Source organism: Narcine bancroftii, chromosome 3, assembly GCF_036971445.1.
Source record: "Narcine bancroftii isolate sNarBan1 chromosome 3, sNarBan1.hap1, whole genome shotgun sequence".
Classification (NCBI taxonomy): Eukaryota; Metazoa; Chordata; class Chondrichthyes; order Torpediniformes; family Narcinidae; genus Narcine; species Narcine bancroftii.
In genome coordinates this window covers 185137789-185153251 of record NC_091471.1, presented here as the reverse complement: position 1 = coordinate 185153251, position 15463 = coordinate 185137789, and the positions used below count along the sequence as shown (strand labels likewise).

Sequence of the window (15463 nt, the reverse complement as noted above, 5' to 3'; positions counted from 1 at the left end):
AAATTTCTTTTTTGAATATCCTCAATTTTTCATTAACATCCTTACCTGAAAATATCCTGTCCCACTCAATACTCCCCAAATCCCTTCTTATTCCTACGAAATTTGCTCTTTTCCAATCCAGAACCTCAACTTGAGGCCTCTCCTTGCTCTTCCTTAAAACTACCCCAAAACTAACAGAATTATGGTCACTAGACCCAATTGGTTCTCCAACATTAATGTCCGCTACCTGACCTAGCTCGTTCCCTAACAGGCGATCCAGTATTACACCATCCCGAGTCGGTTCTTCTACTGATTTAGAAAACAATCCTGAACACATTTAACGAACTCCAGCCCTCTAACCGTATGGGTATCCCAATCAATGTGTGGGAAGTTAAAATCTCCCATGATCATTACCCTATGATTTTCACACATATACGTTATCTCCCTACAAATTTGTTCCTCTAATTCCCTTGGCTCATTCGGTAGTCTGTAATACATCCCTATTAGCACCCTCTTGCCTCCTCCACCCCTCAATTCTACCCAAACAGCCTCACTGGTCGATCCCTCCATACCATCCTGCCACCTCACGGCAGTAATGTCCTCCCTAACAAGCAGAGCAACTCCTCCTCCTTTTTTACCCCCTGATCTATCACATCTAAAACAAATGTATCCCGGAACATTAAGTTGCCAGTCCTGCCCCTCCTGTAGCCAGGTCTCACTAATTGCCACAATATTGTGACCTCAAGTATCTATCCATGCTCTCAGCTCATCTACCTTGTTCACTATGCTTCTTGCATTAAAATATATGCATCTCAGAGAATGACCCTCACATATATTCTCTTTTTTACCTTCTACCCTAATCTCCATCCTACCTTTCTTATCTTTTATATTCCTAGCTAGGTGGCCATACACCCTGGACACTGCTCTCACCCTCTGTTCCCCACCCCCCTGCCAAACTAATTTAAACCTACCCCTATAGCTCTAGCAAATCTACTTGCCAGCACATTGGTCCCCCTCCAGTTCAAGTGGAGTCTGTCCCTCTTGTACAGGTCCGACCTTCCCCAGAAGAGATCCCAATGATCCAGAAATCTTATCCCTTGCCCCCTGCACCATCTCTTTAGCCACGCATTCATCCTCCACATCCTCCTATTTCTACCCTCACTAGCTCGTGGCACGGGCAGCAATCCAGAGATTACTACCTTGGAGGTCCAGTTTTTTAACTTCCTACCTAATTCTACATAATCCTGTTTCAGGAGCTCATCCCCACTTCTAACTAAGTCATTGGTCCCCACATGGACCACGACTTCTGGCTGTTCTCCTTCCCCTTGCAAAATGCTATGTACTCGATCAGAGATATCCCTGACCCTGGCACCAAGGAGGCAACATACCAACCTGGATCCCCTATCTCTTCCCACAAACCTCCTATCTGTCCCTCTGACTAATGAGTCCCCAACTACAAGAATCCTGTTCTTATCCTTCTTTCCCTTCTGAACCTCAGGGGCAGCCCCTGTGCCAGATACCTTACCCCCACGACTTGTCCCTGATAGGCTTTAGCTTGTAGTGGGATGAAGAATGGAACCCTGAAAGAGTTTCCCTGCTCGATCTAATTGCCACTAGATTCCAAGCTGCAGCATCTTCTCCACTTTTACCCTTCTGTCCATCAATCACTGCTCCTTAACGTGAACCTGATTAAAGAGTTAAATTCCATGGAGCTACAGAAGCTATCAGATCTTTCCAGGTGGCTAATGCATTAAATCCACTCTCTGACCAGTTTTATTTATTTAGACATACAGCACAGTAACAGGCTATTTTGGTCCCAAGAGCCCATTGTAACAGTATTAATATTTGGGGAGAATTTATAAGAATTAGAGTAGGTCACATACATACACACATTTTAAAACAGATCTTATTTGACTGAAGAATTCACATAGGATCTCTTGGAGAATGGAAGCACCTTTCACAAGTAGGTGTTAATTGAACTGAAGTCATAAAATGCTTGACCATTGTCTTGCTGGAGTCAGGCTGACTATCTACTGAGTACTCAGAAAGGTCAATTCTGGATTGTTTACCTAAGATAACAACTTGAGAAGAAAGAACTCCTGTTGTTTGCTGGAGAAGGTGGGGGTTTTGCAAGACATGAGTCACATGCTCTCTTTGGAGTTTCAGTTGGAAAAGAGAGAGGGTTGAGTTAACAGCTCAATTAGTCAGTGTGTGGGACATTGACAAGTAACTGAAAAGTGCAATCCAGGGAAAAATGTTTGAAACTGATGAAAGCAAGTTCCAGAGCAGTAGATGGTTGGAAGTGCTATCTGTCTGATGTTTCTCTTGAAATAGAGGAAGGAATGGAACTCTGTGGTAGCTTGGTTACCATCTAGAAGACCCTGATGGGGTAAGTTTAATCAGCAAGACAGCAAGACCCTGAGGTGACTAGTGGTGGTACCTCAGTTGTGGAAATCCTGGAGCAACAAATATCTCTTTCTGCAAACCCTACAAGAACCTTACTGAGCGATAAACATTTACCTTTCAAGCACCAAGCCTGGTGAACTTTATACATGTTAAATTATGTGCACAGTATGGTGATTACCTGCAACCAGAGAACTTGGAAGAAGGAGAAGTGAGATTGAACTGTGAACCAAAGAACTTTTCTTGAATTTACACACACATTACATATATGTGCGCTTAGAATTAGAAGGGGGTTATTTTGGTTAGTATAGAGTATAGTATAAGAATAGAGTTAAGTTAAAGTTTGATTCTATTTTCATATTTGAAGTTGATTAAAAATAACTTTTGTTTTGAAAGCCACTTGTCTTGGTGAATGTCTATTGCTGCTGGGTTTTGGGGTCCTTTGGGCTCATAACACCATGTTGCCCAATTAAACTACAACCCCCAGTACATTTTGACCAAGTTAAAGAACAAAATGTGCAGATGCTGCGGTCAAGTCTTGACTCCAGCTTCTGCCGATTCTATGTTTTGCCCAAGACCAGGAATTAAATTTTAGAGCAAGTTGAATACTATCTTAACCAGCTTACAAAATATGTTACCGAAAGCATCTTTGAAACAATAATCAAGCCCTTTGCCCTGGGTTCACAGATGAGGATAAGAAAGGATTTTCATTGCAGTGGCAATTTTTATAAGAAGATGCAGAATTGTAGAATATCAATGGAATTTTAGATTCCAAAGAAAATATTGACAACTTTTGAATTTGTAGCTGTTCTGTTCATCTGATTGGTGATCTAAACTGCTGCAAAATATGTAGTTAATGAAAACTGGTCTCACAATGAACTTTTAATAGGGCCTTACTGAACAGTCTGTTTTCATTAAACGTGCACTTCAAGCAATCACTGTGGACTCGTCTGTTTTATCATAGGTAAGTAAAGCCACTATGTTCCATCCATCCATTTTGCCAGGACTCTCCAGAGCCTATTCCACTATTAAAAGGATATGCACCACATGTCAATTCAGGTAGGGTGATCAACCTTTGTGTACATTTCTGTTCTTTGTTATACATTCATTTTGTCCCCAAAACAATCTTCTGCTCCTCAACCTGCAGTTAATCACTTTAAACCTTCCGGTGAAATTGTCCACTTTTTCATACGTGCTACGTGGTCACTCTTGTTCAAACTGATAAAAAAAATTGTAAGATTGCTACACAGAGAATAATCAACCTATTGAAGGCATTTTAAGTGAATTAGGCAAAATCCTTAGAAACAACTAATAAGGCGCAGCTTGGTTAATGCAGCCCTAGTAAGTGACGGTATCCTGTGCTCGAATCCAGCATCGTCAGCAAGGGTTTTCACAGGGTGCTCTAGTTTCCTCTAACCCTCCAAATTTATGGGGTAGGTACGTTAATTGGGTGGAATTGGGTGACATTGGTTTCATTGGTCAGAAGGGCCTTCTACTGTGCTGTATTGTTAACATTTTAAAAAAATTAAGACACTAGATATCCTCTGCAGATCAGTCAGTAACTGTGTGGAAATAAAGCAGAAATAATGACAGGTTATTAATGTGAATTGGGAATGCTTGGACAAATGCCATGTCATGTGAATTCTTCAACATTAAAAAAAAGAATACAGCACGGTAACAGGCACTTTCGGCCCATGCTCCCCAATTACATCCAATTGACCTATACACCCAGTAAATTTTGAAGGGTGGGAGAAACCAGAGCCCCTACGAAAAACCCACTCAGACATGGGGAGAATGTATAAATTCCTTACAGACAGTGCAGGATTCGAACTACGGTCCCGATCACTGGTGCAGTAACAGCGTTGCATTAACTGCTACGCTAACCGTGCTGTCCTTTTTATTTCAGATCTCCAGCATCATGGCATTTGATTTTATTGGATGCTGTAATTAACACTTGAAATATTAACCAAAATATTTTAATTAATATCTCATTCATTAACTTCTATATATATTTTATACTATTAGACATGTAAGGCAATCCCATTTAGATTTCTATCCTGCCATTATTTTCTTTATACTTGCCTCCCATCTTTGTGTTACAGACTTCTCTCCAACCAATGTACTAAGCAAACCAGACCTGTGAAAATACAACATCAAATTGTTTACTTTGCACTTGTGAATAATTTGTTTAAAAACACACATATTAAAATACTGAATGAGATCTTCATCATGGTTGGCTTCAATTATGCTAAATGCTTCTTTAAATATCTTTAGGGCTATTTTGAGGTAAAACAGCATTCTTTAAAATATATGTCAAATATCAAATGCAAACTCTAAGAATACACTTTGTGGAGTTTTCAGCATCTTATATTTTATATAGTATCTTTGTAAGGACAGCCTAATCAGAGCGACTCACAGTTGCCAGGAGTGATTGTTATCACTGGAACCACCAATCAAATGAATGGGTCACAAGACTGTTTTGTGCTTAAAGTCAAGCTTGTGTAAATTTCTATAAATAGCTCACTCCATTTTTGGTAAAAGAAGAGGCAAAGAGAGTTTGGGTGTGGTTTGGAGAAACTCTGTGTCAGATACATTTTGGGCATAGTTACAACATATTTTGGCCTCGAGGCTGAAGAAAAATGTCAGTGGCAATGGAACAGCTCAAGGCTGTCCTCAAGTAACAGCAGGAGAGCTTTGAACTGACACAAGTGAAGCTCATGGACCAACTGGCATCAAAAATGTCCCGTTGGAGCTTCAATCATTGAGGAAGGTGAGCCTGCAGTTAAAACAAATTCTGCAGACGCATTAATGAACTCTATCATTGAGTTTAATTATGTTTCAGAGTCATGCACCTTTGAAACTTGAAACAAAAAGTATGAAGACTTGTTTTTAGTAGACTTTTCCAAGTTCAGTGAGGCATGGAAGATTAGGCTGTTGATAGGTAAGTTAGGCACTCGAGAACACAAGCACTACATAAATTTTATACTGTCAAAACTTCCCTGGGAGTTCAGTTTCAGGGAAACAGTTGAGGTAATGGCAGAAATATTCGGTGAAAAAACTTCACTGTTCAACATTTGGTATCAGTGTTTAAAAATGACCAAAAGAGATAGCGAAGATTTTGTGGCATATGCGAGCGTGGTAATTCAATAGTGTGAGTGTTTTAAATTCTCTACGCTGACTGAAGACCAGTTCAAGTGATTAGTCTTTGTAGCGGGAATGCAGTCGCACCAAGATGCAGACCCTCTGAACACAGTTGCTGGCAAAGATTGAGCTTTCAAAAATTAACCACCAAATGCCAATGCTTAATTAATTGAAAACATGACAGCAAAATGGTGGAAGTGGCACACCCATCTTCAAGTGGTGTCCAGATAGTCAAGTCAGCAGACCCCACTAGACCAAAGTGGGACCCACCCAGCCAAACCTCCTAGCGCCTGTTGGAACTGTAATGAGTGGCACTACACTCGTGACTGCCCATACTGACGGCAGCACTGCTGTAAATGCATGCATTGGGGACATAAAGCAGAATACTGTCAAACTGGCAGATGGAAAACACCTGATAAGTTAGCTTCACACACACAAAAGTGAAACCGATCAAAGCGACTTTCAAAGTGGCAAACGCCAAATGCAGGAAGTATGTGAAAGTGCCCATTTATGGCATCCCAGTAAGGCTTAAAATTGATACAGGGTCTGACATTACCCTAATATCAAAGAAAATGTGCATATAGATTGGTCAGCCAGAGATAACTACAACCGAAAACATGGCACAGAACACTTCTGTGGGCAAACTGCAATTACTAGGCAAAATTGACTATTCCATCAGCTTAAATGGGGCAGAAGGAATTGGATCATGTTATCTGGTAAAATGTCATAACATTAATCTCATGGGTCTCGATTAAATCGAAAGGTTAAACCTACTGGTCTGTTCATTTAATGATATTTGTCAAAAGCTGAAAGTGGCACATACCCCAACAGTGGCAAATACAGCACAAGAGTTGCTGGTACAGTTAAAGCAACGCCATGCAATGGTATTTTCTGAAGGCCTCGGAAGGTGCACTAAAATGAAGGCAAAATTCTGTCTTCTGCCAAATGTGAAACTGACTTTTGGGCAAAACGACCTGACCCATATGCAGCACTGCAAGAAGTGGAGCAAGAATTGAAACAGCTGCAACAGAAAGGAGTAATTGAACCAGTCAACTACTCATCATGGGCTGCACCTATCGTGGTGGTGAAGTAATCAAATAGACCCATACGTCTGTGTGCTGATTTTTCAACAGGTCTGAATGCAGCATTGGACACCCATCAATACCCACTGCTACTGCATGATGACCTTTTCGTGACGCTGAATGGTGGGAAATGGTTTGCGAAGATCGACTTAGCAGAGGTGTATCGACAGGTGGAATTTGATGCCAAATTCAGAGAATTGCTCACTTTCAACATGCACCGTAGACCGTTCAAATAAACCTGTCTACCATTCGGAGTGAAGACTGCTCCAGCTATCTTTAAACAGATCATTGACAAAATACTGAATGGTGTTCTGGGAGTTGCAGTGCACCTAGATGATATCCTGGTCATGGGAGCACATGCTCAAGAATTGTTTGATTGTCTTGAGTGCATTTTGACTCGCATCAGAGACTATGGTTTTCGAGTGAGTCCAGAAAAATGCATATTTTTCATAAAGTCAGTGAAATATCTGGGTTTTATCATTGACGAACATGGACAGTGCCCAGATCCACAAAATATTGATGCTATCAGGTGCATTCCTGCACCCACAGATGTGATCACGCTACATTCATTCTTGGGCCTTATTAGTCATTAAAGTTCATTTCTGCCGGAGATGCATAAACTCTATGATCCACTCAACAAACTCCTTACTAAGGGCAGCAAATGAAATTGGACTTCAGAACGTCAAGAGTTGTTTAATCGAGTTAAGACAATGCTAAATTTGAACCTTCTTTTGATGCACTACGATCCAAACTTGGAGACTGTCATATCTTCATGTGCATCATAGTCTGGGTGGGTGCAGTCATTTCACACATCTTCCCAGATGGGAATCAAAAGGCCATAGCACACACAGCACACTGTCTAACCACCGCAGAGCATAATTATGGGCAAATTGAAAAGGAGGCTCTATCAATTGTTTTTGTGTTGAAGAAATTCCATAAATGCTCTATGGATGGCAATTCACTCTTCTGACAGATCACAAGCCACTATTAGCAGTGTTTGGTTCAAAGAAAAGAATTCCAATTTACAAGGCAAACTGACTGCAAAGATGGGCAACCATGCTTCTTGGGTATAATTTTAAAATGAAATACCTGACAACTACAAGAATTGGACAAGCTGATGCATTGTCACGACTCATTAGTGAACAGGAAACAGAGCCAGAAAATATTCTTGTCACAAAACTCTCGGTCAACCAGGTATTCAAAGATGTTATTAACTCACTGCAGGTTACAGCAGAGTCAGACTTGCAATGAGCAAAGATGACATTCTTCAAGAGATAATGCGTTATCATTGTGCAGGGTGGCCAAAAACTTGTCCAAGAATGGAAATTCAGTCAGAGAATCATTAACAATCTCCAATGGCTGTATTTTGTTTGCAGAAAGGATTGTGATACCGAAACCTCTGCAATCATAAAACATTTTCATAAGGGACATCTCTGATGAATAACCAGATTGAACAACTTACACAGTCATTTATCCATGTGCCTCGGCTGTGAAATTCCCTATCAAGACGAATTTACATTCCTGGCTACAACCAAACAGGCCATAGAATAGTCTTCATAAAGACTATGCAGGACCAATTAATAGGGAGTACTATCTAATCATAGTGGATGCATACTCCAAATGGCTGGAGATCATCATGGTAACCCAACCAACTGCATCGACTACAATTATGTTTTGGTGCTCCTGCAACATTAGTTTCAGACAAGGGGACACAATTCACAGTAGCCGACTTCAATTGATTCTGCAAACAATATGGCATCATTCATATTCACTCGCCTCCATATCAAGCACAGTCCAATTTTTCAGCCAGAACAGTTAGTGGATACATTTAAACAGGGTCTACACAAAGCCAAGGGGAAGAGTCCAATGGAGGAGATCCCTGCAGACATTCTTGTTAAATAACAGCATCACTCCAAACCCACAAACTCCTGGTAACACTTTGCCTGCTAAAAACATCTTTGGTAGGAAAATTAGAGAACCATTTGACATTATTTTCCCAATAAAGTCAAAACCTGGATGCAGAGATTTGGATATGGAAAGACAGTTCAATTGCTGGCATGGATCAAAACAAAGAATGTTTTGGGATGGACAACGTGTACTGGTGCAAGATTGCAGGGTTAAGTCAGATGAGTGGCAGCTGGGGAGAATCCTGAAGAAGATCGGGGAGGTTCTCTATCATGTCCAGGTTGGACCGGACAGATGGACTAGACATGCCACCAGTTGTAACCTCACTGACACCTGAGCAACTCTGCTTGGATGCTCTATTGGAGACATTTGAACTGCAGAAACCAGTAACCTTCACAGGAAAATGAGATTTTACCAGCTGCACCACGGGAACATGTACGAACTTCACAAAGAGTTTGCAAACAAGTAAAGCTCTTCCAAGTGGACCAAAGTCTCCACTCGTATGAATAAAACAGCTCAAAAGGGGGAAGTGCTAGGACACTCTAATCAGAGTGACCCACAGTCGCCAGGAGTCGGTGTTACCGCTGAAGTCATCAATCAAATGAATGGCTCACAAGACTGTTTTGTGCCCTGAAGTCAAGCTTGCACAAATTTCTATAAATAGCTCACTCAATTTTTGGTAAAAGAGGTAAAGAGAGTTTGGGTGTGGTGTGTCGTTAATTCTCTGAGTAAACTCAAGTGGGAGTTAGATTCCTCAGCTACCTATGCAGCCCAAATATTTTGGACACAGTTACAACAATCTTCAATGGAGCAAAAGATCTCCAGGTACTTCAAAAAATGATGTTTAAAAGAAAAAACTGCCACAGGCTCAGCATGAATTATTTGGACAAATGATTAAAAGCTAAGCCAGTTAAAGGAAGAATCAGAGTAATGGCAGCAAAATAGATTTAGGGAGGGAATTCATGAACAACTAACTGATATAATTATTGCTAATCTTAGAGTGATCAAATACAGAAATACAAAGGAGGACAGCAGACCAATTTGAGGATTGCAAAGCTGGGACTTAGGAAGGTGCCATGGATGGAATGAAAACAAAAATGCAAGTGCTGAAAGTATGAATAAATGTAGATCAGTGAGCAAAGGCATGATGGAAAAAGGAGTCAATGCGAGTTAGAGCATGAACAGTTCTGTTTTGGTGATTTCAAGTTTAAAACAAGGAAAGATAGCCAGGAGGATGTTGGAATACCAAATATGAGGAAACAAAGATGTGGATGAATGCTTCAACAGCAAATGAGCTGAGTCAGAGTGGAATTGGACAAAATAACTAAAGCAGAAGAAATAGCTGAAATGTGTGATCTAAAGATCTGTGAAAAAAAAAATTATGCAATAGAATCATTGACAAATGACCGAGTTTAGGACTGCATGGTTAGCATAACACCATTTGAGTGTAAGCACTCCGGGTTCAAATCTGGCGCTGTCTGTAAGGACTTTACAAATTCACCCATGTCTGCGTGGGTTTCCTCCAGGTGCTCTGACTTCCTCCCACCCTTCAAAATGTATGTGGTTGTAGGTCAATTCGGTATAATTGGGTGGAATGGGCTTGTGGACCAGAAAGGCATGTTACTGTGCAGTATGTCTAAATATAAAATTAAAATAACTTTGGAATGGTGTTGATGGTGGGGACTTAAGAAAATGGTTTTGGTCTTTGCAATATTTAATCCCCTTATTATAATGTAATACAACATTTTGGAACATGCTGTCTACATTGACAAAGGAAAACTTCTAGTTTCTTCTCGATCCTTTACATGGCTGCTTATCAGATTTTCTAATTCCTTTCCATTTCAGAATAGCTAGATCCACTCTTCTAATTAACTAAGACTTACTAAATGGTGTTTGAAAATGGGGACAAGAAATGAGTCTGGACAAAGATTGCACAGCACTTACATGAAAATGTTTGGAAGGCAGTTCACTCATGGGATCGAGGGTGAGCTAATTAATTGGATAGAAAATTTTCTTGGTGATTGTGGAGGTTGTTTTTCAGATAGGAGGCCATAGGGATTGGTACTGTGTCTATAATTTGTCATCTATGTTAATGATTTGGATGACTATGTAAATGGTATGATTCGTAAGATTACAAATAACACCAAACTTTGTGGTATTGTAGCGTTCGTGCTACAGAGCGAATAATAAGACTGGCAGTCAACAAGTTCGTTGCAAAGCTCGCTGATTTATTAATTGGTTCGCCGAGGCTTTTTAAAGATGCAACCTGTTCACGCCGTTGGGAACTGGAAGTTGCATCACTGACTGGCAGCTATTCAGATTTCGCATGGGCAGGCTCTTTCCTTTGGGGAAAGGGGAAGATGCCCAGCGCCATCTTTGTTGCAGGCTGCTCTGACCGTACACACATTACAATCGGAGCTGGTTTGCCTGTACACCAACTGCATTAATTGCCACACAACCCCCCCCCCCCCCAACACCAGAACTGGTGATCTTGCCCCCAAAACCCAAGGTTTAAACTTTCTTTTTTTGGGCGACTTGCCTCAATGCCTGGGTTCTGGCACTTTAACCAGCCTTTCCAAATCCACATGTGCTGGCTTCAATCGATCAATAGTGAACACCTCCTCTTTACCCCCAATGTCCAGCACAAACTTAGACACATTGTTTTTGGCTACTCTAAATGGTTAGGGTTAAGGTTTGTAAGGCCATCACAGCGGTGACTGGTGCACACCCCTCCTGACAAAAAATATACTTGTAGTCCTTTAAGTCTCTAGGAAAAGAGGTTGGTGCTTGCCCGTGTTGGGAGGTCGGGATGCGTGCCAGATTACCCAGTCTCTCGCAGAGCTTGCTCAGGGCTGCCGCCTTGTCTGTCTCTTGCCCTCTCAGGGTGGGTAGGAATTCACTGGGGTCTGCCGGGGGGAGCTTCCGCAGACCAATTCGATTGAAGAAGCTTGCAGGTCTTCTATGGGCGCTGTGCATATCCCAAATAGGATCCAGGGAAGCTCATCCACCCAATTTGGGCCTTTCAGCCTGGCCATCAGAGCTGATTTCAGGTGCCTATGGAAGAGCTCCATGAGGGCGTTTGATTGTGGGTGATAGGCTGTAGTGTGATGCAGGCTCAACATGAAAGGAGCCCTCTGTCTGATGTGAGGTGGGCTGGGATGCCAAAATGTGTTAACCAAGTTGCAACTAGGGCCCTGGTGCAGGATTCAGTGGTAGTGTATTTGAGGGTAACTGCCTCTGACCATCTGGTAAAATGGTCCACCATGGTGAGGAGGTACCGTGCTCCCTGTGATATCAGCAGTGGCCCTACAATATCGACATAGATGTGATCGAATCTGCGGGTTGTGGGTTGGAACTGCTGTGGGGGTGGTTTTGGTGTGCCTCTGGACCTTGGCTGTCTGACACTGCATTTTCTCGCACAATCGCTGACCTGTTTTTTGAGGCTATGCAACATTAACCAACTGGATACTATGCGGACTGTGGCTCGGATTGAGGGGTGCACAAGGCCATGCAATGAGTGGAACACACATCATCTCCAGGCTGCTGGGATGATGGGGTGGGGATGGCCAGTGGCTATGTCGCAAAGGAGAGTCTGTTCATCTGGACCCATGGATACATCATACAGCTGCAGTCCTGAGACTGCGGTCATGTAGCTGTGTGTCTCCTCATTACGCCTCTGCTAGTTTTGAGTAGTTGATCCCCTGTGACAATGTTTGGATGGTTGTCCTGGATAGTGTCTGATATGATGTTGTCTTTACTGGAGACCATATAACCGTTTACAGCGCGGAAACAGGCCATATTGGCCCTTCGAGTCTGTGCCGGTTCACTTGAACAACTCCACTAGTTTCCCCCCCCCCCACCACTCTCCACCTCTAACCCTCCAACCCCCTCATATCCATGTACACATCCAACTTTCTCTTAAATGACAGAAAGGATCCTGCCTCAACTATCTCCTCATTCCATTCTGCCAGCACTCTCTGAGTGAAGAAGCATCCTCTAGCTTTTCTCCTAAGTTTTGCCCCCTTACCCTTAACTCATGCCCTCTTGTTCCAACCTCCCCTGCCATTGGGGGAAAGAGTCTACTCACGTCTAGTCTATTCCCTTCATAATTTTAAATACCTCTATCAAATCCCCTCTCAACCATCTATGTTCCAATGAATAAAGTCCCAGTCTCCTTAATCTTTCTCTGTACTCTAGATGTTGTAAGCCAGGCAACATCCTTGTAAATCTTCTCTGCACCCTCTCCACCTTATCTATATCCTTTCTATAATTTGGAGACCAGAACTGAACACAATACTCCAAACCTGGCCTCACCAATGCCTTAAACAGTCGCAGTATCACTTCCCAGCTCCTATACTATGAATTATGAAGGCCAGCCTATCTTATGCCTTCTTAACCACCCTGTCTACATGGGAATCACCTTCAATGAACTCTGTACCATAACTCCAAGATCTCTCTGTTCCTCTGCGTACCTCAATGCCCTTCCCTTAACTGCAGGGGTAGCCCCTGGGAGGTGATGTGGTGCCACACTCTATGCTTCGGCATGGTCAAGGTGAACTAGGGTTTGAGCACTGATATAAATTCGGCAAGGATCTGCTGCACTTGCTGCAGGACAATATGACAGAGTCCAGATGCGGTGCAAGTAGTCTGGCTTCCCTGAGAGGGAACATTTGGAAGGTTTTGGCATGGACCACCCTCCTGTCCTTCAGAACTACCAGACCCAAACTGTGGGCCCTGAGGAAATCTGCCCCCAGGAGTGGTTTGACAACCACGGCCAACATGAAGTCCCATTTAAATGCGTTGGTGCCAAGTTGTAGTTGGACCTCCGATGGGCGTAGGTCCATATGGAGCTGTTGTTTGCGGTTCTCAAGGTGGATCCATGTTGTCTGGTCCTTGCCTCTAGTACGGTGGGTAGGATGACTCTGATTTCTGTCCCGGTGTCCATGATGAAGTGGCATCCGGACCTTTTGTCCAACACGTGCAGCAGGGTGTCTGGATGGCCAGCTGCTGGCATTTCCCTGAAATGCACAGGGTGGTTGGCAGCGGCGCACTTCTGTCCCCCATTTCTGATGATAGAAACACCATTGGTCCTCTGTGTCCTCCGTTTTCCATCGGGGTTGTGGTGCTTCTGTGTCCCACTGGGCTTGGCTTGTTGCGGTGTCCCCATTCTGGTTAACTGGCCAATGGCAGCTTCATTCTCCCTCTTGCTAAAGTCTGCATCTGCAAGATTCAGCTAGATGTCTTCGGGCAGTTGTCTGAGAAATGCCTGTATGAACATGAGGCAGGGCTTGTGTCCCTCTGCCAGTGCCAGCATTTCGTCCATTAGAGCTGACGGGGTTTGTCTCCCAGGCCATCTAGGTGCATCAGTCTGGCTGCTCTTTCACGCCTAATGAGTCCAAAGGTACTGAGGAGTAGCGATTTCAGCACTGCATAGTTGCCTTCCTCTGATGGGGCATGGATGAAGTCATCTACCTAGGCAGAGGTTTCCTGATTCAAAGAGCTCACCACATGGAAATAATTCGTGAAATCCAATGTTATTTGCCTGATCTGGAACCGTTCCTCCGCTTGGCTGAACCAAGTACGGGGTCACAGCATCCAGAAGGTAGGTAATAGGTAATTTTAACGCAACAGGGTTCACTGTTGCTGCATCCACAATGACGGGTCCAAAGTATCTTTTGGACCGTTGGAGTCACCAATGTAGCATTCACGCTAATGGAGTGAAAACGAGTCTGGCAGTCGACAGGTTCATTGCAAAGTTTGCTGATTTACTTGCTTCGCTGAGGCTTTTTAAAGACGCAACCTGTTCCCGTTGTTGGGAACCGGAAGTTGCGTCGTGGACTGGCAGCTATTCAGATTTTGCGCATTGTGGGCTCTTTCCTTTGGGGAAAAGGGAAGATGCCCAGTGCCATCTTTGTTGCAGGCTGCTGCTCTGACCATGAGTGCATTACAATCAGAGCCGGTTCACATGTACACCAACTGCATTGGTCGCCACAGTATAGTTGTTTATGAAGAAGGTTATCTTAGGTTACAACAGACAAGGATCTGTTGAAAAAGGAAGCAAAGGAATGACAAATGGAATTTTACTGAGACATGATGCATTTTGAGAAGTTAAACCAGGAGAGGCCATGCACAGTGAATGGCAAGGACAGCTATTGAACAGAGATGCCATGGAGTAAAAAGTTAATTTCAAGGAAGTGGCAGCTTAGGTAGACATGCTTGTGAAAGCAAGCATGTGATGTATCATCTCGGGCTGCCAGTCTCAACATTTTTTTTGGCTTTGACTCTGCTCAAAGTTTTTGGGCCCTTTCCCTATGAAACAGTCAAGTTTAGCTGTTTTTTTTCCATACTTCTCTCATACTGACTACATCAAAAACAATTCTTTTTATGATATCAGCCGTAGCCCTTCTTAAATGTGCCATGGCCCTGGGTGGGGGGGGTGGGGGCATGTTGAAAATGGCTGGTCTAAGTCCCTAATTATCAGTGTTGGAATATCATGTTACAGTTGGCAGATAGTGCTTGGACCAAAACTGAAAAGTGGCAAAGCAGCAGGTATGGATGGAATACCACCAGAGGTCTGGAAGGCTGGCGGCAAAACTCTGCATGCCAAACTGCATGAGTTTTTCAAGCTTTGTTGGGACCAAGGAAAACTGCCTCAGGACCTTCGTGATGCCACCATCATCACCCTGTACAAAAACAAAGGCGAGAAATCAGACTGCTCAAACTACAGGGGAATCACGGTGCTCTCCATTGCAGGCAAAATCTTCGCTAGGATTCTACTAAATAGAATAATACCTAGCGTCGCCGAGAATATTCTCCCAGAATCACAGTGCGGCTTTCGCGCAAACAGAGGAACTACTGACATGGTCTTTGCCCTCAGACAGCTCCAAGAAAAGTGCAGAGAACAAAACAAAGGACTCTACATCACCTTTGTTGACCTCACCAAAGCCTTCGAC

At 43.0% G+C, this 15463-nt stretch overlaps 1 protein-coding gene across 6 annotated transcripts in view; it reads right to left on the bottom strand.

The window, feature by feature from the left end:
• Window positions 1-15463, bottom strand: part of wdfy3 (WD repeat and FYVE domain containing 3) — a 444121-nt gene that overhangs the window by 55128 nt on the left and 373530 nt on the right. For all 6 annotated transcript variants that reach the window (XM_069926060.1, XM_069926059.1, XM_069926063.1 and 3 more), the window contains one exon: window positions 4465-4519. In XM_069926060.1, the coding sequence (XP_069782161.1) occupies window positions 4465-4519 (55 nt within the window). The remainder of the gene's footprint in view (window positions 1-4464; window positions 4520-15463) is intronic.